General features: G+C 45.5%; 1 protein-coding gene across 1 annotated transcript in view; it reads left to right on the forward strand.

Moving 5' to 3' along the window:
- Positions 1–4,124: 4,124 nt before the first annotated feature.
- The window catches only part of ZMAT4 (zinc finger matrin-type 4), a gene marked incomplete at both ends in the record, with an annotated part of 219,793 nt that continues 196,717 nt past the window's right edge, over positions 4,125–27,200 (forward strand). The window contains one exon of the mRNA XM_082608743.1: positions 4,125–4,226. Coding sequence (XP_082464869.1) covers positions 4,125–4,226 — 102 coding nt within the window. The remainder of the gene's footprint in view (positions 4,227–27,200) is intronic.

The following is a 27,200-nucleotide window of genomic DNA, read 5'->3' on the forward strand; positions in this document are numbered from 1 at the left end:
TTCCCTGTAATACCTCTTGTCTCTTCAAATCCTGTAGCATTTTTTACCAGCCAGTTACACTTGCTGCCTGTATTTGGTGGGTATCTCTCTTCTCACTCAATAGCTTATAAAGATTTGGAGGACAGGATCTGTGCCTTCTGTTATCCCGATGCCTCACACATAATAGATGCTCAGTAACCATTACTGAATGAACAAAATCTCTCCCCTCCAAATTTTCTTTATTTACTATACTGAACTACACCTCTGAGTCTTACAGTGTCACCGCTACACATTTAAATAGGTCTATTGCTGTATAGAGACCTAGGACAGCCAATGAGAATCTGACCATGTTCTTGTTCTAATACTGCTTCCAATTCTACTCTGGGCCTTTACTTTCCTACAATATAGGCCAGCCCTTTCCTCTGTGAATACTGAAGAGTGATAGAGAGGTTATTCAAGTCTTCAGTGTTTGCTCTGGAATGTGCCAGGGTGGGGAATAGTGAGGAAGCTTTCCTTCAGATCAGTTTCAAATTCAGGACATCAAACTGCTTCCCTTAGTCTTGTCTCCCTCCTCACAATGCCCCAGTGCCTGGTCAGAGTTCAGTACAATCAGCATGTTCTTAGCGTCTGGCGTGGGGGGGTGGTGGTGGCGCGTGTCACCACACATTGGCCCTGATGGACAGTATGACTGACCAATCAGTGATCAGTGGCCCAGCCCCGTCTCAGCTCTAGCCAATGATTCAGCGCCATGGACAAGGTTAAGGAAAGACAGTCAAGTCTTCCTTTTTCTTCCCAGCTCTCCTGTGCTTCTGAGGGCCAGTGAAGCTGGGAATCCTCTTCTAAACAAGCTGGAGGAGAGGATCAAGTGGCAGCCTCCCCTCTTGGGACGTCCACTCTTTGAATCATAAATCAGACCCTCTGCTGGTCTAACGTGACCTACACAGAAAGAGTTCTCTTTTCTTGGAGTAAAGTTCTCATGCCCAAACCAGGCTGACACTTGTCCACTGATAGCCTCCCACTGGAATTTAACTCATGCAGGCATTCTACTCGGGCCGTGTCGATTTCAGAGGGGTCTTTATTACTATTGTACTGTATGTGGGCTTGTTCCAGTCAATATTCTTATATAAAACAGTGGAAAAAGCCAAGATATTATCTTCTTCCTTTGAATTTTTTTTTTTTTAAGATACACATTTTATATTCTGCCTTTAAAGCTATTTCTGCTGCACAGCTGCTTTACCGAGACTCAGACTCCTACGGGCCCTGCTTGGTCCGACATGTACCTTGAATATCCTTTCACACTGTTTGATTTCTGCAGTCAGTTGTATAATGAGGAGGGAGTGTGCATTGAGTTTGGAGATTCCTATTAGCCGGGTCACCCGTGAATCTATTTTCGTGCTTTTCTTTATTAGAAATAGCAGGGAACACGATAATATTTAAACACAACTACTTATAGGAGCTTGGCTTCAAAAATACACCTTACCGAGTTTTCTCTTCCCATTTGACATTTCAGAACGTTGTACTACATTTTCACATCATCAAAGCACCTCTTGTCCATTTGCGCTCTAGGCTGTGAATACAGACCATTGCAAATGACAGTGGATGTTGGAGGGTCATTTGGATTTGCGATCCTCTGCCGACCTCTTTGGAGTGTCTCATTCTGCTCTTGGCATTGCCTTTGAAGATGGTCCATAGAAAGACAGACACGGACCAAGATGATAAGGCAGGACAGGTGTTGGGATAGATAGACGAGAGCTATCTTCAGTACTTGAGGGAGGGGCTCTCATGAGAGAGGGGAGTAGAATGATTCTGTGTCCTTCCCAAAGAGAATCAATGAGTGAAATCTATAGGGGGACAGATTTTGAATCAACCTAAAAAGTACCTACATACTAGAGCTGCCAGGCTCTTGGAACAGGCTGTCATGTGGGGTCATGAGCCTCCAGGCACTGTGGGTGCTGTACTCCAAGTTGACCGGGCCGTCTGCCCGGAACGATCCTTCCAGAAATAACAGGTCCATTTCAGCTGTGAGAATCACTGGTCCTTACTCGTTGGCATTACTGTTGGGATTCAGGGCATTGGAAACCACAGGTACTCTTTCTCCCGGGAGCAGAAACTGTGAATCCTTTTGAACTGCTTAATACAAATGCCCTAACAGGCCAAGATAGCCAAAGAGAAGGTAGAAAGTGAGTTTGGAGTTGTTGAGTCAGGCAGCCTTTTATTTCAGGCGGATACTTTACTCTCATGACCGAGCTATTTAGATGATTTTGTTTACATGTCTAACAATGGACCACAATCCTTCATCTTGTTGCATTAATCAAGACTCGCCCACTGTCTTACCAACATCGGGATGTCAGTAAAAATGGGATAGTGATTCCCATTCAAATAAAAGGAGCTTTACAGTTTATACAATACCTTCTTCTAGATTTCTCCTTTTGATATTCCCCACAGTTCTCTAAGGAGGCCTGGAAAATGTTGTTTTCTCAACTTTTTTAGGGAGAGAACTGAGACCTAGAGCGTTTAGTGACTTAGCATGTCATGCAGCTTGCAGGTTGTGCTCGATCTGGGCTGGAGACTGGGAATTGGGATCAGGGAAACTGGGCAGTATCTGTGGCCATGCCAAACGTCAGCAGTGTGACTGTGGACAGTTTCAGGTGTACGGTGAGGGGGTCGGAGTAGGATGAACTCCAGGGTGCCCACCCTACCCTGGTGTCTCGGCTTCTCAGGCCTCTTCATACGCATGGCCTCTGGCACAGTCCTTACTCTTTGCTTGGCAGGTAGGAGGTAAGATGAAACGAATTTTTGGGTTAGAGAAAAGCATCTTGATGTGCTGGGGTGTGTTTCCAGGGTGGTGACGTTACATTTCAGCTGCTGTAAGACACCTCTGTGTCAGCTCACTTTCACAAGCTTGAGAACTTTGGCTGCACTTTGGTTTGGGGTTTGGAATTTGAGGATATGTTTGTTTACCTTTGTGGGCTCACTTGTGGTGTGGAGCGGTGGAAGTGGCCTTTATGAATTTCCTCTACCCTACATGTAGAAAAGTCAGCAGGAATCATGAGGGCTCCTCACTTTACAAGGTATAGACTTGCAAAGAAAGTGATACTTTAGTCTGATTTTACTTTTTAACTGTCTAAGTAAAGCCATTGAACTCAAAAGTCAATTGGATATTGCTTATAAGTCTTTTTACAAAACTAACCTGTTTCCATGTACTGCAAAAGCAATCCATGTTCATTGCAGAAAATGTAAAAATAAGGAAAATTACATGATTACCTATAATTTCCGAAAGATAACTGATATTAACATTTTGTTAAAATTTCCTGGAATGGTTTTCTGCACACCTACACCTGTTTTAAAAGAAATTAGTATAATACTGTACATACTGATTTGTAAACCTTTGTTGTTAATGGTAAACTTTTTCCTATTTTACTAAATATTTTCTTGAAGGATTTGATCGGAGTTTGGATTTGGGAGCCATGTAGTATTCTAGTGTGTGGTTGTATCAAAATTTCATTTAACCTATTTCCTACTGTTGGCTATATTGGGTGCTTACAATATTTTGCTAATATGAATCTTTTTTTTTTTACATCTTTATTGGAGTATAATTACTTCACAATGGTGTGTTAGTTTCTGCTTTATAACAAAGTGAATCAGCTATACGTATACATATCTCCCCATATCCCCTCCCTCTTGCGTCTCCCTCCCACCCTCCCTATCCCACCCCTCCAGGCGGTCACAAAGCACCGAGCTGATCTCCCTGTGCTCTGCGGCTGCTTCCCACTAGCTATCTACCTTACGTTTGGTAGTGTATATGAGAGAGGCGTGAATCATTTTTGAAGATGTCTTTTCACATACATTCCTGACAGTGGAGTAGATGTAGGTCTGATTTGTCACATAAAGAAAACTAAAGCTGGATTTCCGTTTTTCGGGGTATCAGCCACGCTGTCGAGCATTTATGAGAAGATGGTCACCTATACGCTTTCTAAGGTCGATTGACATGGTCACCCCAAAGGTTTGGGGAGATCTCCCCCACTGTCACCGTCACTGGATCTGGTACCGGGCTGCTGGCTTTTTCACGCACTTCGTGTCCTGCTTAAAAGCCGAAGCGGTGGGTTCATCTTGTCTTTCTCTCCTCTTGATTCTCCTTTAGCCCGATGAAGTCCTCCGACGTCGATCAGGATTTATTCACAGACAGTCACTGCAAGGTGTGCAGTGCACAGCTGATATCGGAATCCCAGCGCGTGGCCCACTACGAGGTAAGAAAGCTTCTCCCACGTAGTGTGTCAAATGGAAGCAGGAGAGGCCTGGGTCCAGGCTGTGGGACTTGAGGGTGCTGCTTTCTGGACCTGGGGCAGATCTCGAGAAGCACAGGGTTTGAGCCGGCGAGTCTGAGATCAGGCCAGGACAGATGTGCACGCGTGGGGTTGGAGAGAGCGCTGGGGATGTCACTCTCAGGCCCCTGGCTGCTCCCCCAATTCTGCTTTTTTCTTTGTCCCTCAGCCCCTGGGGACCCAGTGGGCTTTCTCTACTGGTTAAATCTGTCATTGCTCATCCCTGAAGTCCCTTTCAGGGACACAGCCCAGGTTTCATTAGTGCCAGCTTCTCTTTCCGTCTCTGACCCCGAAGAAAAGCTCAGAGGCCCTTTCTTCATCACTGGAGGGAAACATAGCAGCATCAGTGGTTCGGCACCAAATTCCTTCCACCTTCTGGCTGCTGCCCCCAAAGTGTTTATTAGCAAGAAGACATCCCCCCGCAGGGGGATGCCCAAGTTTTAAAGCCCAAACACTCTTGAAGGACATAATTCATCGGCTTTGGCTTTTTAGGATGGAAGTTCAAGTGGCTGCTTTTTGATCTTTTATTGGGAAGAGAGGAGAGAGGTCGACCAGTTTCTGAGGAGGGAAAGGTGGGGGGGGCACGCGTGGAGAAAAGGGGAGCCTGGGCCCCCAGATGCTTCTCAGGGCCGTTAGCTTTGCAAGAGAACATATACCAGCGAGAACGTGAGCTTTCAAGGGCAGTAATTTGTAAGTAATTTTAGCTTAGAGGGCTTAGCCAGCAATTTTCTTTTTGTCTGACAAATGCCAGTTGTCCCTGTCACTCACCAAACTCCTCTGAGCCTCAGATTCCTCCGTGCACGAGGAAAATAATAACAATCACATGCACACGCCGAGCGACGCATTCATTGGGTCATGTGTTCTCCTCAGGATTCTGTGGTGACCAGAGAGACCCCTTGAAATAGCATTTGTGAAAACACTTCGGAAGCTGTACAGTGTGGCAAACGTGCAACATTACATTATTGCTCGTTATTAACTCCATGGCGTCAATATTTGGATGAAGGCAAAGAAAACTTGCTCTTCCGAGAAAACTTTTAAAAATCAGCCTCTGTGAAAAAAGTCAGCATGTTCTTTTGTCAGTAGGGGGCTGAGTGGAAGAGGAAGGAAATGTGGATGCAGAAGAATGATCAAAATGGAAGATAGCCATCTTTTGAAATTAAGAATTTCTAGGGCTTCCCTGGTGGCGCAGTGGTTGAGAGTCCGCCTGCCGATGCAGGGGACACGGGTTCGTGTCCCGGTCCGGGAAGATCCCACATGCCGCGGAGCGGCTGGGCCCGTGAACCATGGCCACTGGACCTGCGCGTCTGGAGCCTGTGCTTCCCAACGGGAGAGGCCACAGCAGTGAGAGGCCCGCATACTGCAAAAAAAAAAAAAAAAAAAAAAGAATTTCTAAATTCTGTAGATGTTGCTTTGTAAACATATATGGTTTTTATTAATTCCATTTCCCCAGTGAAGGAAAATCAGGGAATTTGTTCCTGCTCTGAAATTCCACAGCCTCCTCTTATGTTCTCCCTTTATTAGACTTTTTGGGTTCCATTTTTAATCATCTTACTAGATTCTTGAAACCAGAAAGAGAGTTTTATTCATTTGATCTTCCATAATTCCTGGGACAGCATGTGCACATCAGAGCTGTTCAGTGAGCTTTTGTTTACAAAAATAACCTGGTGACACTGTCCAAACACTGCTTTGTTGTTACCTGAGTTAGAGAAGTAATGTCAGAAAATTGAAAACAACAAAAAAATTTTCTTAAAGGAAAAACATCTTAGCTGCTCAGTTACGGGTTTAGTTATTTGAACTCAAGTCTTCCTGTTACCACACTGTACCAGCTGTGGCATAACTTAATTGTTTAGAGGATGTGTTAAGATTTGTTGCATGTAGCCTAGATGAGAGGGAGAAGAGAAAGCAACAGATCTGCAGTTAACCGAGTTACATATCATGAGAACAACATGAAATGTGTCCCTGTTAACCAGGGATGGGAACTCTGGGCGAGGGTTCATCCCCTGCTTCCAGGTAGAGGTGGGTACTTGCTTCGGGGGAAACACACATGCAGAGCCGCTGCGAGTGTGGAAAGGGTATAGCTGGGACTGAGCACACCTTGTGTGGTCTCTGGTCTTCCAGCTTCGGTTGGAGACGTTCTTCATCTCTAGGAGGATGGCTCCTATCAGATGATCTCAAAGGCCATTTAAGAACTGATATTTTCATGCCATTCATCCCTCCCCCCCACACCCCCACACCCCCTCTGCTGAAATTGCACGTAGAGTGGGTCTCTGTGAGTTCTGTTGCCAAAATTTGACCACTGTACACCGGGGCTGGATTAAATCTCAGAGACAGAGTTTTGGGGGAAGTAGAAAGAAATAGTTTTATTGCTTTGCCAGGCAAAGGGGGCCTAATGCCCTCAAGACTGTGTGTCCCACCCTGATGCCTGTAGTGAGGGGTGTTACGGTGTTCAAGGAGCAGGGCGTGGTGAGCACGTGGACATCCTTCTGATTGGTCGGTGGTTAGGTGAGTGGGAATCAGCATAGTCAGCCTTCTGGCTCCAGCTGGCCTAGGGTCTGTGTGTTTGTGGGCAGCACACAGTTAACTTCTCCCACCTGTTGAGGGTTTCAGTATCTGCAAAACAGCTTGAAGGACATGGCTCAGAATATTATTTATAGTCCTGGAGGAAGAACTAAAGGTCCTTGACTTTGTTTAATGGTTAAAGTATTATTATTTGTCTTGCTTGACCATTTTCCTTTCTTTCTGCATTTTCTCACTTCTCTGATTAAATTTATTCTTTGACTAACGTTCTCCTACAGACAGAGAGGCAGGCGGATGACATGGGTGGGTGTCCATTCTGGGAAGGTCTCATAGGGTCCAGCTCCGTTACGGTCCCAAGACCAGTCAGTTCATTGAAAATAAGGCTACGGTTATTCTCAGTGCTCTTCACTGATTTATTGCTTGAGTATGATTTTACTCTCAGTTTGACCAGATCATATTCCCAGCCTCCCTACAGGGCAAATCAGTGGGAATCTTCGGTGTATTATCTGCGTGCCCAGCACTATTAGCGTTTGATATTGCAGGCGGTTCTGGGTTATGTGAGGAATAGTCCCTGCCTCCAAGAGGCTCATAAACTTCCTTGGAAAGGAAAAGCCATGGCTAGTTCAGTGTGGTATCTATGTGTGTGATACCGAGAACAGGCTCTGTAGATTCTGCTCCTAAAAAGAGGCTGATCTAACTTGATATAAACAGAATGTTCATTCTTCTGCCCATTGGACTGTCTGATGTATATGCTATGTTGTGCTGTTAATTTTTTAGGTCTTTGCATATTCCAAATTCAAAAGGGTGAGTCATCACCAAGAGCTATTATGGTCAAGAGAGATTTTTGGGGATGACATGAGTTTTCGAGGTTTCAGTGGATGGGTTAAATTTAGAGGTTACTAGAATAAGAAGCCTTGGAATCTCCAAGGAGGCTGGCCTGGCTGGACTGGAAGATTTGTGTTGGAGAAGAGAGGCTGGCAGCACCTACAGGTAGGGTGGGATCAAGGGGTAAGGAAAGGGGAGTCTGGACTCTTGTGAGGCTCTTAAGTATTTGAGAGTGTAAAAAATCATTGTGCATTTCTGAGTGACAGCCCATCGATGGTGGTCAAGATGTATTGTTGGGAAAAGAACAGCTCTTGATATGACTTTTGCCCAGAGACTAACGTGCCAGTCCGCTGAAGTTGGAGGAAAAACAACAAAGCAGACGTGTAATGGCTAATAGCTTCATGTCCCATTTAAAAGCCTGAACCTTTGTACAGGAGGACACAACCTAATATATGTCTAATGGACCAAACCCTTCCATGCTATACTTTTAAGATCTCTTTTTACATATGAAGTTCTGGGCTGAAAAAAAGGGGAAACATAAAGACATTATTGTTTTTCTTACTTGCTAAGCATTAGTAACATGTAATGTTTCGGTGGAAAATATAATTAGATGTTGTCTCTGCTCGCTGGTTGAATAGTCTGAATCAATAGAACAAGTAGACACAGACACAGAGGGGAAGAGAAAGCTTTCAAATGGATATGCCTGAATGTTACAGAGGTTAGAACTTGTTTCCCCTTGAGGCCATGAGGGAAGGGCTGCTTTTCTAAGTGTAGGAAGAAGAGGATTGGAAGACTATGAGAACTGAAACCAAAAGGACAGAAAGATTATTTTCTGGAGTAAAACTAAAGGAAGAAGATGAATGATCAGATCTAGCAGGAGAGAAAAAACTCTTGTTAGGCAGACCCAAGGGAGCCAGCCATCAACAGGCCAGCCCCGATTCCTTGCCCGTTTTGTGTTACTTTGCCGGCTGTGTAATTAATCACTGCTTGTGAAATCCATGTCTCAGAGGCACCTCCAAACAAGATTGCAAGCTTCCTGAGGGCAGGCCAGAGTCATGCACTGTGTTTCCCATTTATTTCCACAGCTTGGCCCCTGTTTGTTGCTCGTTGGCACTCCAAGGGTGATGAGGAGGTTGCGGTGGGGACTGGCAGGGGGAAGCCATGGGGCAGGTGTAATGGAAGCGTCCGTGGGTGCACCAGACGGCGCGATGGTGTACGTTCGGAGTCGCTCTGTACTCCCGGAGCGGCCTTCAATGTAGAGGTGACAGTTCTGCAGTTATAGGAAAGGCGGTTCTCTAAGCTGATGGGGAACTCTTCAGGCATCTCTGAATCTTGTAGTAATGTCAGTCCTGGCAAGTGAAACCTATCAGTCCCCACGGGAATGTCAGAATCTAGCGACAGGTGCATTGGGCCTGCAGGGGCATGCTGAAACGGATTTTTCAGTTCCACCTGTTTTGATGGCCTTCCAACAGAACTCTGCCTTCCGTAGCTTCTGTTTAAAGTGGGGAATAGCTGAAGGGCAGTCTCTTAGTCTCTATAGGTCCAATAGTGAATGGGGCATAAGTGTTTCCTGGGTAGAGATAACAAGGTAAACATGAGGTCTCCAATATATGCTGATTAGTGTCTTGACTTTTTGGTGTTACCAATGCCTTTATTGCCTTCTCCCCCTTAGTCCCTCACACCTTCTTCTCCACTTTGCTTCTTCCTTTTGCTAATTGCCTGAGTGAGCATGCAAGCTGGACAACTCCTAGCATATGTGTGAGAGTTGGGGGTCAACATTGTGTTGTGTTTCTGCATCAGTCCTGCCAGGTACCACGCTGACTGGACTTGAATATCGGCAGGGCTCACTGTATCCTCACACCACTCGCATCTCTCCTGGGTACCACTGGTGATGTGCTCCTGGAGATGCAAGCGCTAACTGTGTGAGGAAAATACAAGATCTTTATTGCAGGGTCCTGTGGAGATGCCTCCTTTGCACTGTACACTGAGATTTGCTGTTTTCGTCTCTTCAGATCTCTTATAGTCATGACATGCTTAATTTCTCCCAGATGCTCTTACTACAATTATTGGCGCATCTGCCCAGGCTAAAGCAATTCTTACTACCTTTCCTCATGTCCCTGATTGCCTGATACTCTTCATGTCTGTTTCTTGACCAATTCATGAAGACTCTTGAGCTTCTATGAAATTTGTTCCTATTCTTATGTTTTTCTATTGTTTATTCCAGCAGGTCTGGCCAGTTTACCTTTTATCACTTATTATTAGTTAATACAGTTTACTGGAACATAAAATAAATGATTAATAGAGAAACTACAGTGAAGTAGACAGTGCCAGGCAGAAGAACACACTCGACTCGGGACAACATAGATATTGACCAAGAGCAGTTGTCAGACGCTGTGCTTACTGCTCATTGGTTAAGAGCAGGTGGTTAATGAGTTCTCATTTGCTGAGAGCATATGACGTCACTCAGAGGATTTTAGGAGCCGGGCCACACTCCATTGGCTGGAACTCAGTCACATGGTCCCACTTAACCGCAGGGGAAGCTGGGAAATGCTCTTTCAATGTTTAAGGAGATGAAAGGAGTGCAGTGAACACATAGGATCATCTCTGCCGCGTCAACCCCTCTGGTCACCATTACATTCTCCCTGGGGCATGTGGAACACATGCATCCCATCTCCATGGGAACAGCCTCCAGGTGCTACCCAGTCACTGCCTACAGCTCAAATGTCAGGATCTCCAGGAGGGGAGTGGCTTTCTCTATCAGTTGTGGATGTGAGTCCTCTTGGTTCAGCCACCAACGAACAAAAGAGAAATGTCATCTCTCCCCCTCTTACACTTTAGAGTGGTGATGACAGCAGTTATGTTTTCCATCTGAAAAAGGAAGAAAAGAGTAACCACTAGCCCACAGCAAAGTCGACATCCTGCAGGGCAGGCATTGGGAAGTTTCTCTTTCCAGGGAGTGGGGGAAGTTACCCAAATAGATTCCGATCTTCCCCTCTGGGAGGGACTTTTTGTTCATTTTCCCCAGGGATCCCTGGCTCTGCCCCCAGAGTTCTTCCTTGTCCGTCCATGGTCCTCCTTGACACATGTGAAATGGATCCTGGGTCCTCCAGCCTCCTTGGGGACCACCAGCACTCACAGCCCACTTTCTGCCTGAGATTGATTTAAGGTTTGGAGACTATTCAAAGCTTTTCTAATTCCAGATCAGAACAGCTTTAGTAATACAATTCTCTCAGTAATATAGAAGGCTTCTGATTTGTTTCCTTTCAGAAAGCTCCTCATGTCACAACCATACAGCGTTTCCCAGACATAATTTCAAGGCTGTTTATTATATTGCTTCCTCACTTCTGTGCCTCTATTTTTCAGTTTCATCGTGGCTACCTTGAGGTTATCTAAAAGTGGGTGGAAAGACCCATCCTTAATCTGATTTTTGCCAAAGGCCTGAGTCACCACGTGCAACTGAGAAATCTCACGGGGTCTCCAATACACAGTGTCTTTTAAAATGACAGAGAGGCAACGAGGGAAGGGGCAAGATGGGGTAGGGGATCAAGAGGTACAAACTACTATGTATAAGATATATAAGCTACAAGGATATATTTTACAGCACAGGGAATATAGCCAATATTTTATAATAACTATAAATGGAGTATGATCTATAAAAATTTGGGATCGTTATGTTGTACACCTGAAACTAACATAATATTGTAAATCAACTATACTTCAATTAAAAGAAAAGTTAAGGGCTTCCCTGGTGGCGCAGTGGTTGAGAGTCCGCTAGCCGATGCAGGGGACACGTGTTCGTGCCCTGGTCAGGGAAGATCCCACGTGCCACGGAGCGGCTGGGCCTGTGAGCCATGGCCGCTGAGCCTGCGCGTCCGGAGCCTGTGCTCCGCAACGGGAGAGGCCACAACAGTGGGAGGCCCGCGTACCGCAAAAAAAAAAAAAAAAAAAAAAAGTTAAAAAATGACATCTCTTTGAGGTGACTCGAAGCAATTAGCAAATGACTTTTCCAACTCCCTAAGTCTCAAATTTCTGAAATAGCTTTTTATTTTGCTTATGTCTATTTGCTAGTGAGTCAGCTACACATCATAGTTCTTGTAGTTCTTAGATACTTCTATAAAAAACCTAGCTGAACATCAGCACCAGGCAGCTAGGAACAGGTAACATCTCTCCAAGCAATCTGCTTTCCCATCCTCTTCTAGTTTTCTTAGAATTTTAACCACTTCCTCGTGCAGAACCAGCCAGTTCTAGCACCATAAGCTCTGGAGGCAGGTCTGCCCTCCAGGGTACTATAGGCAGTAGCTTTGCCAAGATTTTGTCACTGTGTATCCCGGATCTGCTGTATGTGTACCCTCCCCACCTAACTCTCCATCTGCTAAGCCAATGCCAACTATTTGGTGTCTTGTTATGGGAGAACCCCCATTTCTACCTTAGACAACGTAGGCTAACTGCAGTCACAAAAATCTCAGCATCTTAGAAATAAAAATTTCTTTACTGCCTGCATTATAGCCCATTGTGGGTTAGCTAGCAGAGGGGGTTTTGTACCATGTAATTATTTAGGACAAAAGTTGACAGAGGCTCCGCTGTCTTTGCTCCTGACAAAGATGATAGAGCCATCAGTTGCTCTGAGTATCAAAGTCCAGCTGACATTTTAGGGACCGATGGGCAATGTGGGTGACTGTGCAGGACATTTTAGGGGCCAGGTCTGCGAGTGACAACACCATATTCACCCACATTCCGCTGACCAGACCTCAGGCCTATGTTTTCTTCTGACTGCATGAGAAGCTGGGCAACCAATGTGGCTTAGCTGGGCTCCCTGGAGGAAAATGGAGCCGGTGTGGTGAACATACAGCACTGCCTCTGTGCACTGCATGTGTGTGACACCAGAGGGACATTGTGACTAGGACCTGCTGTGGGTTCGTTGGGGATGGAGGGGGGCGCGTGGAGAAGAAAGAGGAAGAGAGGAAAGGCTGTACATCCCCAAGGGAGTGCTCTTGACAAACAAACATGTAAAAAACAACTCTGGGGAACTTCCCTGGTGGCACAGTGGTGAAGAATCCGCCTGCCAATGCAGGGGACACGGGTTCGAGCCCTGGTCCGGGAAGATCCCACATGCCGCGGAGCAACTAAGCCCGTGCGCCACAACTACTGAGCCTGCACTCTAGAGCCCGCGAGCCACAACTACTGAGCCCGCGAGCCACAACTACTGAAGCCCGCGTGCCTAGAGCCTGCGCTCCACAACAAGAGAAGTCACCTCAATGAGAAGCCCGCGCACCACAATGAAGAGTAGCCTCTGCTTGCCGCACCTAGAGAAAGCCCGCGCGCAGTAACGAAGACCCAATGCAGCCAAAAATAAATAAATGTATTAAAAACAGACAAACAACTCTGGCAATCGCGTGTCTGGGGGCCCCTGTGAAGTTGATGCCTATTTCATTTCCATGATGTGTGGAAAACTGAAGCCAGCATGTGTTGTTTGTCTGAGACAAAGAAATACAATGCTATCAAATGAGGATTTTCTCTCCAACTCCTCCAACTTAATTGGTCAAGCCCAGAGATTTTCCATTTGGAATTTGGAGCCTGTGTTCTGAGTGGCATGTCTAACTGGGAGGATCCCCCTCTGCTCTGCCTTTTTGGGCCCCGCCATCCGGTCTCCCAGGCTCTGAGCCCTGGGGGGCCCAGGTGGTGAGCGGCCTGCCTACCCCACACTCAGGGGCTCTCCATCTGTGGGCAGAAGCTGGGGATCTATCCTTGGTATCTCAGCATCTTCTAAAGATGGATGTTTGGGAGAAATTTCTCTTTGCTCTCCCTTATAAGAAAAGGTGTTCTTCTGCTTGAGAGGCTGCTTTATCACAGGCCCTTGACTCTGATCTAGTTTCCTGCTTTGCTTTATCCACCAGATTTATGGCCACATCCAGCAACAGGATTTTGTGTGCACATTTTTTGCGCTCACTTTACCTCTGGATGTTATTATTTTCTTTCCCCTGTTTTAATTTAAATCTGTACCTCTCAATTATTTATTTCATCCTTTTGCGTTAGAGGTGGATGTATTTTGATATGTCTTCTTAAAGTCTTTGAAGAAAAGAGCAGGGGATAAACATATCAATATTTAATCTTTTTATTTTTAACATTTTATTCATTTTTTTTGACGAAGGGGTAAATTTATATGACTCAAAATTCAAAAAGGGGGGAAGAGTGTATAATGTGAAAATTCTTCCACTTATTCCTGTTTCTCAGCTACGGAGTTCTCCTTCTCAGAAGAATCCTGGGTGACCGATTTTCTTTGAAATGATCTATGCATATCAATGCAGCTTAATTTTTTAGAAAAATTTTATTAGAGTTGATTTACAGTGTTGTGTTACTTTCTGCTGAACAGCAAAGTGTAACAGTTATACATGTACATATATCCACTCTTATTTAGTTTCTTTTCCCATAGAGCTCATTACAAAGTATGGTGTAGAGTTCCCTGTGCTATACAGTAGGTCCTGATTAGTTACCTATTTTATATATAGTCGTGTAAATATGTCAGTTGCAATCTCCCAGTTTATCCCTCCCCACCACCACTTTCCCCCCGGTAACCATAAGTTTGTTTTCTACATCTATGACTCTATTTCCGTTTTGTAAATAAGTTCATTTGTACCATTTTTTTTTAGAGTCCATATATAAGCGATATCATATGATTTTTGTCTTTCTCTGTCTGACTTATTTCACCCAGTATGATAATCTCTAGGTCCACCCATGTTGCTACAACTTAATTTTTCCTTTTCTTTATTTTTCACAAACGGCAGCAAGCTAGCCCCTCCACTTTTTTTTTTTTTTTTTTTTTTCCGGTACGCGGGCCTCTCACTGCTGTGGCCTCTCCCGTTGCGGAGCACAGGCTCCGGACGCGCAGGCTCAGCGGCCATGGCTCACGGGCCCAGCCGCTCCATGGCATGTGGGATCCTCCCGGACCAGGGCACGAACCCGTGTCCCCTGCATCGGCAGGCAGACTCTCAACCACTGCGCCACCAGGGATGCCCCGACCCTCCACTTTTTGTTTGTTTTAATTGTGGCTTAGATTCTCATGATATGAATGTATCACAGTTTGTAAAGAAAAAAATTACTGAATTGAATGATGACTCCTTGGCAGGCTCGATAAAACTCTGGTAGCAGGAAGATGCTCCTGGCTCCTACTGAATGGTTATTGACAGTGACAATTTTTCTTCCAGTTTTCCGTTCCCGGCATTCCCTTGAAAGCATACGCATTTCCGACTTCCGAGTCATTGAGCCATCTGGGCTTGTTGATTTTTTTAAGATGTTAGCAGACAGGGGAATCTTGAAGGCTAATGACCTAAGGAAGTGGGTTGGAGTGTTGCTGTCAGCTGTGGTGTCTTGCCCACGTTTCTTCTGATGCTTGGAGAAGATGTTGAGGGCATCATATTTCCCTCCCTCTCTGTGATTTGAGCATTTAATTCATTCCTTTTAGCTTTTACTAAGATGCTTTAATTTTGAGTGGAATGTTTCTAGCTTGAATTCCATCCCTTTCCCTGAGGATCATACAAAGGCATAATTGTACGTACTCAGGCAGGATCCCTACCACCTTCAAATTGCCCCCTCCTGCCTGCAGCCCCCTTCTCCCTGCCCCATCCTTCAGGTTTCCTGGCCTCTGGGCACATCTGTGCCACCACGATGCTAGCTGCTGGGAAGACTCTCCTGTCCACACACTCTACTGACTCAACTATAGAAACAGTCCCGCCCTCACCTTGAAAAACCTACAGGCAGATGGAAAGTTTTAGATTTTACTGAGAAAATAGGAAAAATAGAGCAAAACTCTCTTCTATCTCTGCCCCAAATATTCCTCCTTCTGCTCTGGCCTTGCAGTCCCAGATGTTGCGTTTGACTTGAGATGTTTCTCCACCTTCCGGTTCCAGAAATCCAACCCATCCCTGTTTTCATTAATTCTTTGTAGCTCTTGACTTACTGGAAACTAAACCTCTCCAGGTTTGGCCCTAAATGATACCTCTCATCTTACTCCCCAGTTTTCTGTGGCGCTAAAGCAGCCCCTGTGTTTAACCTGGGGAATTCTATGGGATTCCGTCACTTACTTTAAAGCAGCAAAGCATCATCTTCTTTTTCCACTTCATGGAAACATTCATACTCCTTCTTGGCCCACCTGCTAAATTCCCCAGTTTGTATCTGTGGAGTGAATTCACTCAGTTTATCCTCAGAGCAGGCAGAGTTTGCCTGAGGTAGGAAAAGAGCTTCCGGTGTTCTCAAGGTCAGAGGCCTGCATTGTAAGTATAATCCTAGCGACGTCACTTCACCCGTCCAGAATTTAGTTCCCCCTTCTAAAGAAGGTTAGGGGTCTTCCTTCTTTTACCCCCATTCCTTACGCCCATCTCTCCTGCATCTGCACAGGTAACCATTTTATTAGTGTTGACATATTTTTTATTTGTATATGGTCTTTGAAATGTATGTTGCTTTATGGGCATGTATATTTCATTTATTTAATTTTTTGTTTATTTTTAAAATTAATTTTTATTGGAGTATAGTTGCTTTACACTGTTGTGTTAGTTTCTGCTGTACAGCAAAGTGAATCAGTTATATGTATACACATATCCTCACTCTTTTAGATTTCCTTCCCTTTTATGTCACCACAGAGCACTGAGTAGAGTTCCCTGTGCTGTACAGTAGGTCCTTATTAGTTACCTATTTTATACATAGTAGTGTGTATATGTCAATCCCAATCTCTCACTTCATCCCACTCCCCCTTGTAATAAAAAGCCAAAATATGCAATCTTTTCCCCCTTCAATCCTTAAGCTGCATTTTCATTACCACATCTTCTTTACAAAGTGCTCTAACATTCGTTATGGAAACTTTTATTGTTTTAGGTGCTCCCATGGTAGTCTTCTTTGATCTAAAGAAAAACAACATTTTATTTTCGTAAAAGAAAAGTCATAGTAGATCCTCCTTATTTTGTTAGTGACATGCCTAACCCCTGCCCTATTGGCTGTTTTGCTTCGTGTCTCCTTTTCAATCTATACGGTGAGCCAGAAATGTGATTTGACTTGCACCCTATCCAAATCCATATAATAAATTTATATGATAATGAAGTTCTCCATGTTGAAAAGCTGCTTTAATCTGTGTCAGTGTGCAAAGAATTCATCAAGTTATTTGGCTTAGGAACTGGGTGTAGTGGAAATAATTCAAAGCTGGATAAAGCTGAGGGCACTAAAAACGCATGGTATCCCTTGGCTCTGGTACTTAAAAAACCCAGGTGTCTTTGGAATGGCTTGGCGTGCCTCAGATGAGACATGGGTGTGTGGTATTTATGTGCTGGTTTTGTTGAAATAAAGTTTGGAAGTTAATCTGATGTCACTGGGCTTCTATGACATTCAGAAATTTTCTTGAAATGTTTTCTGGGTGAAGGAATAAGAAGTGATGTTTACTACCTTAGCATCTTAGAGACCAAAATGTGTTTGCCCAGGAAAGCGGTCTTGTAGCTAAAATATTAATGTGGCAGAGTTACACGTTCTCTGTTTAATAAAAATGAAGGGCCACTCCGGGTGGTAAGGACCAGGGCTATCCCTTCAGTCTCTGGAAGACGTGAAACACCGAGTGCATAACTGATTTCATCCCCGCTTAGCCCGCCCAGCGTTGTAGGGTTGACTCCAGAATTCAAGAGGGTCTTATCCTCTGGAAACATTCATCTGGGAAACTGCAAGTCTCTTAAGCTTGTTTCTGTCCACAGCGGTGGACAGAAGGCACACTGGTTTGTGTTCTGATATTTAGGTCAGCCAAGTAGTGTAGGATTTAAGAGGTGGCTGACTCACTGCAATTTCTGAACATTTTCTTCTAAGTCTAGAGCCTGGTGATGAACCCCCTGATGTTTGTCTGCATTTATGCTCCCAATATATTTTTTGAACATCTACACTGTGTAAATGCACCATAATTGATTCCATTTTCCTCCTCTTCGGGGATCCCTAGATGAAAAAGACAAAGCTCTTGCACTCATTTGGATAGAGCGGGAATGACACCCATACAAATGAGAAGGTGTAAGGAGCATTAGGGAAGTGCAGGTGTGTGTTATTCATTACAGAGATTAGGGTGACTTGGTTAGAAAGAAGATTCAGTTGGACTTGTCCTCTATTTTTTTTTTTAATTAAAAAAATTTTATTATTATTATTTTTTTACATCTTTATTGGAGTATAATTGCTTTACAATGGTGTGTTAGCTTCTGCTTTATAACAAAGTGAATCAGTTATACATATACGTATGTTCCCATATCTCTTCCCTGTCCTCTATTTAATGAAGTGTGAAAACTAAAAAACTTCCTGTGTCTTTTCTGTGGACTAGATTTGTACATATAATATATTTAATAATTAAAAGGGGAAAATATGGTTGCTTAATAGAAGAACAAAGCCCTGATTATGGCAGCACATCTCTGAAAATTAAGGTCACTCAAAGTCACATTCAGGGAACCTTGCTTTTCTGTCCTTGGATACTTGTCGTGTGTGATCATGAGGAAGTACATATCCATGTCTTTAGGAAATAAAGTCAATTCAAATGCCCTGAATTAAAAAAAAAAAAAAAAGAAAGAAAGAAAGAAAGAAAAAAAGCAAAACCCTGACAGTGGTGCCCTGTGTCTGCTTCCCTGGAGGTTGAGGTTTGTAGCTCTGAGATTCCAGGGAGTGTTGACACACTGTTGACTGAACCGTCCGGATGCAAGACGTTTAGTGTTCCTCACATTTGGTACATGGATGTAACCCTGGGGTTCTACAAATTCTTTTACTTAAAAAATTTTTTTAAATATATATATATATATATATTTTTTGCCGTACGCCAGCCTCTCACTGTTGTGGCCTCTCCCGTTGTGGAGCACAGGCTCCGGACGTGCAGGCTCAGCGGCCATGGCTCACGGGCCCAGCCGCCCTGTGGCATGTGGGATCTTCCCGGACCGGGGCACGAACCCATGTCCCCTGCATCGGTAGGCAGACTCTCAACCACTGCGCCACCAGGGAAGCCCTTAATAATCATTTTTGTTAGGGGCTTCCCTGGTGGTGCAGTGGTTGAGAGTCCGCCTGCCAATGCAGGGGACACGGGTTCGTGCCCTGATCCGGGAAGATCCCACGTGCCGCGGAGCGGCTGGGCCCGTGAGCCATGGCCACTGAGCCTGCATGTCCGGAGCCTGTGCTCCGCAGCGGGAGGGGCCACAACAGTGAGAGGCCCACGTACCGCAAAAAAAAATAAATAAATAAAAATAATCATTTTTGTTTTGTTTTGTTTATTTATTTATTTATGGCTGTGTTGGGTCTTCGTTTCTGTGCGAGGGCTTTCTCTAGTTGCGGCAAGCAGGGGCCACTCTTCATCGCAGTACGCGGGCCTCTCACTATCGCGGCCTCTCTTGTTGCGGAGCACAGGCTCCAGACACGCAGGCTCAGTAATTGTGGCCCACGGGCCCAGCTGCTCCGCGGCATGTGGGATCCTCCCAGACCAGGGCTCGAACCCGTGTCCCCTGCGTTAGCAGGCAGATTCTCAACCACTGCGCCACCAGGGAAGCCCCAATAATCATTTTTAATGCATCTATTTTGGCAGGTATAAAGATGAACCATTCCCCTTTTCTGTGTTAATAAAAGATATTTTTATGGAATAAGACTTTAGATCATTAAATTACTGCTTCTCAGACAGGAGTCATCAGATCCTTAAGAATTTTGTTCTTGTGGACACTTGAGAATTTCTTCTTTTACTTGTCTTTGAGACACACTGCATCTTAGAGCCCACTCTTCGATTACTCTTTTGGGGGCTTAATAATTTTAAATTGCTTTTGTGTCAATGATCTCCAGATTTGATGAGCCAATGATTTAGATTATTAAGATGATCACTAGATTGATGGATTTAACAATTGATTTTACCTATTTTCCAAGTACGTTGGTGGTGTTTTTAAAATTTTCTTTTATACTTTAACATTTTGATTAGCTGACTTTCTTTTGTGTATTCAAAGTGAAAATCACTTAGGGACTTCCCTGGTGGCACAGTGGTTAAGAATCTGCCTGTCAATTCAGGGAACGCAGGTTCGATCCCTGGCCCGGGAAGATCCCACATGCCACGGAGCGACTAAGCCCTGTGCTACAACTACTGAGCCTGCGCGCCTAGAGCTTGTGCTGCGCAGCAAGAGAAGCCACTGCAATGAGAAGCCCGCGCACCGCAACGAAGAGTAGCCCCAGCTCACGGCAACTAGAGAAAAGCCGCGTGCAGCAACGAAGACCCAACACAGCCAAAAATAAATAAATAAATTTATTTTTAAAAAAAAACAAACTGCTTAGGAGAGCCTTCAGAGACCTCAGGAGAAAGCTCCAATAGTGAAGGGAACAGATCTGTGAATTTGGAATAAAGAAAAAAACACTTTGTTTCCATTCTTGTCTGACTCTGTTTCTCTCTTTCCCCTAGATATGTCTCTGCCCGTATATAAGAGAGAGAGAGAAACAGAAACAGTGTTTGATGATCTGTTTCCTATCATCTATCTATCTATCTATCTATCATCTATCGAGGGACAGAAGCAGACAGACACAGAAAGGGAGAAGCTAGACTAGATGGTAACAAAGGTAATTGAGCCAACTGAAGAGAGTTTGGTTTGAAAAAAATCCTTCGAAATGGTAGAAACAGTTTAGAAACACGGAGTGGGGAAGGAGGTAGGGGGTAGAGGTGGTCTGTGCACTAAGGTGCCTCTAATTTTAGCCGCTATTTTATTCACTGATAAAACACTGTGTTGGCCCAGGATGAAACCCTAGGAAGCAAAGTTGAGGAATAGCAGCAAGGCAGTAAAGATAAGGGAAAATTAATCTCAGCAGAGTGCTGCTTTGGTAGCGCAAGTACGAATTACCTTCTTTGTCAATGAAGTTTTCCTGTCAGAGCCAAGAGAAGCTGGGAGGGACTGGGACTACGAGGGACATCCACGGGCACCTCTGTGGCTCTAAAACAGCCCAGGTTTATGCCGCATGTGGAAACTCAAGGCAGCTCTTAGAGGTAGAATCAGTCAAGATATAGAGATGCTGATTAGTTTCTAAGTGTTCTTTTCTGCATTTCAGCAACGTCTTTTTTCAGATAGTTGCAACAGGGCTTGAGAAATAAGATGTCCTGCCCTCTGGGTTCTCATGCATTAACAGCTGGGCACCAGGACCTCGGAACCGAGCCCTACAGGTTGGCGAGACCACATCCCACTGTGGGGCTGGATGAATATTTGCCAGGGGAGAAGAAGGAGGAGAACAGCGGAAAGTTCTGTCTGAGATGTGTGGGGGGCATTACGTGCAGATCAGGCTCTGAGCGGAGCTGCCCCGGTTAATGCTTGGATTTAAAGTTTTTTTGCACAGATTCAGAGGAGGCAGGGGAACGAGCCATGGGCAGATCCCTCAACCTGTTGTAGAGCCCCCTTCCCAGATGGTAGCTGAGCCCTCCTGTCTCCCTGCTCTGAAACTGAGGGGGGCAGTCGAGACCGGGGAGGGGGAGAAAGGCTTGGACCACTGACACCTTCCCTTAGGAGCTCACCCAAGGGACCTGCCAGTCTCCCTCACATCCTTGCCTGTTTCCCACCTGGCTCACCCCTTGGAGGGCTTTGGCCTGGACTTCGGGGTCTTAGCCTGTGTCCCAAGGCTGCCTGTTCTCGTGTAGTTGCCACAGACCCGTCTCACCATGGAGGATGCTGCAGGTGAAAAGTGTGGGCTGGCCGACCACTCCCTGCCTGATATGCTTTCCTACCCATGCTCTTCTTGATGGCAATGCTTCCATTCACCGAGGGCCAGGCATTGTGCCAATCTTTATATGCATCATCTCATATCGTTTTCTTTTCTTCTTTTTTTTTTTTTTTTTGTGGTACGTGGGCCTCTCACTGTTGTGATCTGCCCCGTTGCGGAGCACAGGCTCCGGACGCGCAGGCCCAGCGGCCATGGCCCACGGGCCCAGCCGCTCCGCGGCATGTGGGATCTTCCCGGACTGGGGCATGAACCCGCATCCCGTGCATCGGCAGGCGGACTCTCAACCACTGCGCCACCAGGGAAGCCCCCGTTGTTTTCTTTTTTTTAAACACTAAAGCTGTTTTTTTTGTTTGTTTTTGTCATTGTTGTTTATTTATTTATTTATTTGGCTGTGCCGGGTCTTAGCTGCAGCATGCGGGATGTACTTTCCTGACCAGGGATCGAACCCCAGGCCCCCTGCATTGGGAGCGTGGAGTCTTAACCACCGGACCACCAGGGAAGTCCCTCGTTTTGTTCTTTTAAGGACTATCAAGTGGTAGATATGGCGATTTTTCACTAGTCCTTTGAGGCAATTGCAGTTCAGAGAGGTTAGGTAATTTGCCCAGGTGCAGTACCTGGACTCTGTTATGTAGGAAATTCCCCAAATACCACCTTCCTTGGTCCTGTCACGCTCTCTCCTTTCTCTGTCTGAGAAAAGTCAGGTGACAATGCAGTTGAGTCCAACTGTGTTTTCTTCAATTCAACAAGCATGTACTGTGTTCTTAGAAAGTGCTGGGTGCTGAGCCTGGGGCCCAAGAATACAAGGATGAATGGTGGTGTCTCTGTGATTGCCTGGGGTCTCCCGGAGAGCAGGGATGGATGTGTGAATGATTGTTACACATGTCAGGTTGCCCCAAGGGTTAGGTCAGATCCACCCTGACCCCTGGACAGGTGCTGGGCAGTGTTTTGGTGGGTGGGACATGATGGATTGGGTGGGATTCGCAGAGGAGAGGTGAGCAGGCTCTGAAGCTTTCAGCAGTTATAGACATGGGAAAAAGGAGGCTCCAGGCTGTTGGCACAAAGCTCCAAAGTCAGAGTGAATACGAAAGGCGTGCAGCCTGGCTTTGCTGGAGAGAGGAGCAAGCCCAGTGAGCCTGGAGGTAGAGGTCAGGGGACTGGCTGACCCCAGAGGTGAGGGGACCCTGCGTGGGACTGGAAGTCTTGGTGCTGTTGTGAATCCTGCCTGGGGCCAGTCAGTTCTCCCAGCACAGCAGGTGGCTATTTGGCCTAGAACTTCATGCAGCTTCCCAGACACCCAAAAGGAAGAGAAAAAACCAAGATGGCCTTTGACTGAAATGGGCAAGAATTCCAGACTGGATTCGATGAAGAAGCAAAGGCGATACTGTGAAGACTGCGTCAGGCGTGCACATCTAGGCACCTTCTCCCGTCTGGGCGGCAGCTGTGTGGGGCAGCCCGGGAGTGAAGGAGACACCATTCTCACTAGTGCTTTGGAGGCAGCACTGCAGCTCTGAAAGTTTTCTTTCTGTCTTTTTCTAAATACCAGGGAGACAGTGATAAACAGCCAGGTGAAATTCAAGGGCGGTGGTTAGCAGACAGGACTGTGAATTGCTCTGTGAATTGCTGATTTAAGCACTTGCTCTTTACCTTCTCCTGAGTTAAGCGGCACACAAAGAAACATCCTGAGATGGAATATCAATGTTCTCATTTTCATTTCAGTGCTGATCTGAGTAAATCCTGCAGGACCATTCCTCTAAAGGGAAAGGTGGGGGAGGGTGGAGGCTGCTGTAGAATTTGGGCGGGACCGGCAGCGGTGTTGCCATCCCCTCTCACTGCGTGCATCTTGGAGCCTCCCAGGTGCATGCACCACGGCAGGGGCGCGCTCCACGGCCTGGGCACGCTGCCTGCCTCGACCCCGCTTCCAAGGCAGGGTTACATATGGCGTGAAAACTTCCCCTTTCTTTATAGCCTCGCCCGCCTCTGCCAGCCAGAGAGAGTGAGGTCGTTCTGGGGAGAGGGAACACAGCATAAACCTCTCCATCCCCTCACGCATGCTATTTGAGACTCAAAGTGCAAAGAAAGGGGAGAAAAACAAAGAAAAAGGAAATGTGGGAAAGTCATAGCCATATTTTTAAGTACTTCTTTTGCTTCTCAGGTCCATTTTGTAATAGGAAGGGATGAGATCCTGTGTAAGTGGTGTCTTGTAAGGTACTTGTCGTGATGGTGATTGGAATATAAAGCATCACTTTGGATGCTCAAGAACGCCATTTGTTTGCAATTTGCAGAATGGAGAATGCTCATTATAAAGTATGGGGAGATTTTTATATACAACATTAATGCCATGGATTGTATCCAGTAAATCTGGGGAGAAAGTCTGAGCCCCAGAGCCTCAGCCCTTTAAATCAATACCGCACTCCACTGCTGAGAACAGTTTCCCAATTGATGTATTATCAGTGCAGCCAGTGAAAGCAAAAAGGAAGCCCCTGAGGAGGAAGCAGGTGTGACAGTAAATTTTCCCCTCAGCTTAGGGACGGCCGAGGCTCTGAATGGCATCTCTGTAAGTTCTAGAGTTAACTAAGTTGGCTAGAAATTGCACTAAAGATCAGTCTCTTGGTCTAGTGACCATGGTGTGTCATAAGGGTAGCTTGTACCTTTCAAATGCCTGATGGGTTGATGCAGTGGGCTCTCTATTTGTGTCTTTAGGGTTCAGGTGCAGAAGTGCCTCTTCACAGGAGAGCAGTGCAGGGACATTCACACCATTGGCCACAGCTGCCCAAGAGGTCTGCCCCCAGGTCAGGTGCTGTGATGGGGTGTACAGCCATCAATATGGCCCAAGGTTAGGGCTTGCAAGGCAAGGGCCGGGTCCAGAGTAGATTCTGGATTGGAGGGTCTGAGGGTGACGATGACGGCAGGATCGTGAGCTAGGACTGCTCAGGAGTCCGTAATGAGGAGATGTGGAAAAAGAAGCATGGAGGACTCCTGGTGGCTCTGTCTGGGTTTCCAAGACGATACAAAGTGTTTCTGCATCTGTTCCTTTCTGTTTTCTGAGCTTCCTCCTCTCTGTCAGGATGATGACATTACATTGGCCACTATCACCCAGTCTCCCTCCTGCCCCATCTACAAGTTCTTGTTTTCCCATTAACGTAACCATTGTCACGCTAGAGCCCAACACGTCTGTGACGACAGCTGTCCATCTGGGAAACCAGCTGAGACAGACCCAAGGAGAGAGAACAGAGGCTGTAGGGAAGGGAGGTCCCTGGGGCTGGAGACACCCGTGTCCATAGGAAAGGGAGGGTCAGAAAGCCCCAGGGACAGTGCATATCTGTTTTGTGCCACTGTGTGGTGTCCTGATCCAAACAGCATACACCCCTTAATGAGGCAATAAAAGCCCAAGCAAAGTCCTTAAGAAGAAGCCTGATGTAGAAACCTGACTGTTGCCTTCCAGCAGATAGTGCCTGGGTCACTGGGCTGGTGAAATACTTGGTGAACTGCAGCACGGTATGTGTATATTTCCTCTCTAGGTGCCCCGGGTTTGAGTTAATATCCACAGTGGAGGCGGGTCCTGCTCTCTAGCATGTTGAGTAAACACAGTCCTACATTGTGAATCAGGGCAGATCCCAATGCCTCTCTTCAGCTGTTGGTGCAGACAAGCTATTTCCCATCCAGGCTCGTGAGGGCAGTTTCTTCCTTAATGTATCCTGACCTCCTGATCAAGCTGCTGAGTTTTGTCAGCCCAGGACTGTGTCATGTTACAGACCCACATGAACAGATCAATGGATTTTATTTAATGATATTTATGTTTCAGTTCAAAACAATTCTGTTAAAGGTCAAAATAAAAATGGCCTTTTGACCTCTCCTGAATCAGCCCACAGATAACTAATTCCAGGGAACTTCTCTTCGGTGAAATTGGCCATTCTGTTCAACCAAATGAGAATATAGGAGAATGGGGAGAAATAAGCATGTTTTGTTTTCCGTGGATGGAAGACCTTGAGGAATGTACAGATCTGGGGCAGAAAATACACAAATATGTGCTTCTATTATGATTGCAAAAAGAGGGGCAGGGGCTTCCCTGGTGGCGCAGTGGTTGAGAGTCCGCCTGCCGATGCAGGGGACACGGGATCGTGCCCCAGTCCGGGAAGATCCCACATGCCCCGGAGCGGCTGGTCCCATGAGCCATGGCCGCTGAGCCTGTGTGTACGGAGCGTGTGCTCCGCAATGGAAGAGGCCACAGCAGTGAGAGGCCTGCGTACCACAAAAAAAAAAAAAAAAAAAAAAAAAAAAAGAGGGGCAAGTCTGTCACACTTTTCCTAAAGGAGGTGACAAGAGGAATCCAGATGGATTGTAATGACAGATGTCACATCTCAGGGGACCCCTCAACCTTGGGGGAAACCTCAGGGCAAGAAAAATGACCCAAATAAAATGGGGTGGTCCCTGTCTTCCCTGACGTGCAGGTTTGAAAACACTGGGGACATTGCTTGTCACAAGCTATTCATTTTACTTGGAAACGTTTGCAAGTGTTGGACTTTTTGTCATGACTTGGAGATGAGATTAAACACCACCAGAGCTTTAGAAACACCCCCCAATGGAAAATTTGTGATGCTTGAAAGGAAGCAGCAAATTTGCAAAAGGATTTCCAGGCTGCTGTGAAGTCATGCTGTCAGGAAAGGAAGGTCAGCCTTAGGCAGATTGGAAAGTCGTTGGAGCGTGTCTTTGGGACTGGTCTGAACTCCTTTAGGGCCCCTTCTGCAGACATGAGGGCTGCCTCCCCGCCAGGTGCACACAGCCTGTCCCAGGATTTTTCTCCCTGAGCTCATCTGTCCTTAATGTCTGTACTTGGCCATGAAAGGCAAGGTGTTTTTTTTTTTCTTTTTAAATTAATTGACTTAATTTTTTAGAGCAGTTTTAGATTTACCCAAAGAATTGAGCAGAAAGTGCAGAGAGTTCCTGTATATCCCCTAACCTCTATGTTTCTCCTACGGTTCACATCCTGAATTGGTATGGTCATTTGTTATAATCCATGAACCTATGATGACACATTATCACCCCAAGTTTGTAATTTACTTTGGGTTTCACTGTTTGTGTTATTCATTCTATGGGTTTTATGTCTACCATTACAGTACCACACAGAATAGTTTCACTGCCCTAAATACCTCCTGTGCTCCACCTGTTCATTCCTCCCTCCATGTAAGCCCTGGGCATCTACTGAGCTTTTTAACCATCACCATAGTTTTGCCTCTTCCAGAATGTCATATGGTTGGAATCACACAGTATGTAGACTTCTCACGTTGGCTTCTTTCACTTACTAATATGCGTTTCAGTTTCCTTCATCTCTTTTCATGGATGTATACTATTCCATTTCCAAGATGTACCACATTTATTTATCCATTCACTTACTTGGCAAATTTTGTTGACATCTTGGTTGCTTCCAACTGCTGACAATTATGAATAAATCTGGTGTAAACATCTATGTGCAGGTTTTTGTGTGGACATAGTTTTCAATTTAAAAAAAAATCAAGATGTATTTTTTTCTGATTATCAAAGAAATATAAGGTTGAAATTGCCAATATATGATCTTCTTCACTTACAAATAAAGTTATATATGGTTCAACATAATATATGCTCATAGTATATAACTCAAATACCAAACTGTAGAAAATTGAAATGGGATTTTTATTATAGGTAAAATTAACATAAGACTATGTTATGCCTCAGGATCCATCCAGACTTGTTTTGCCCCCATACCTAGTCGTAGCTGGAACTTTGTCCACAATCCCAGAGAAGGTGAGCTTTCACTGCTTGTCTTGGTTGGGCAGCAAAACAGCCCTCCTCGCCCTGGAG

This window comes from Mesoplodon mirus (assembly GCF_964341445.2).
Source record: "Mesoplodon mirus genome assembly, chromosome: 20".
Lineage (NCBI taxonomy): Eukaryota > Metazoa > Chordata > Mammalia > Artiodactyla > Ziphiidae > Mesoplodon > Mesoplodon mirus.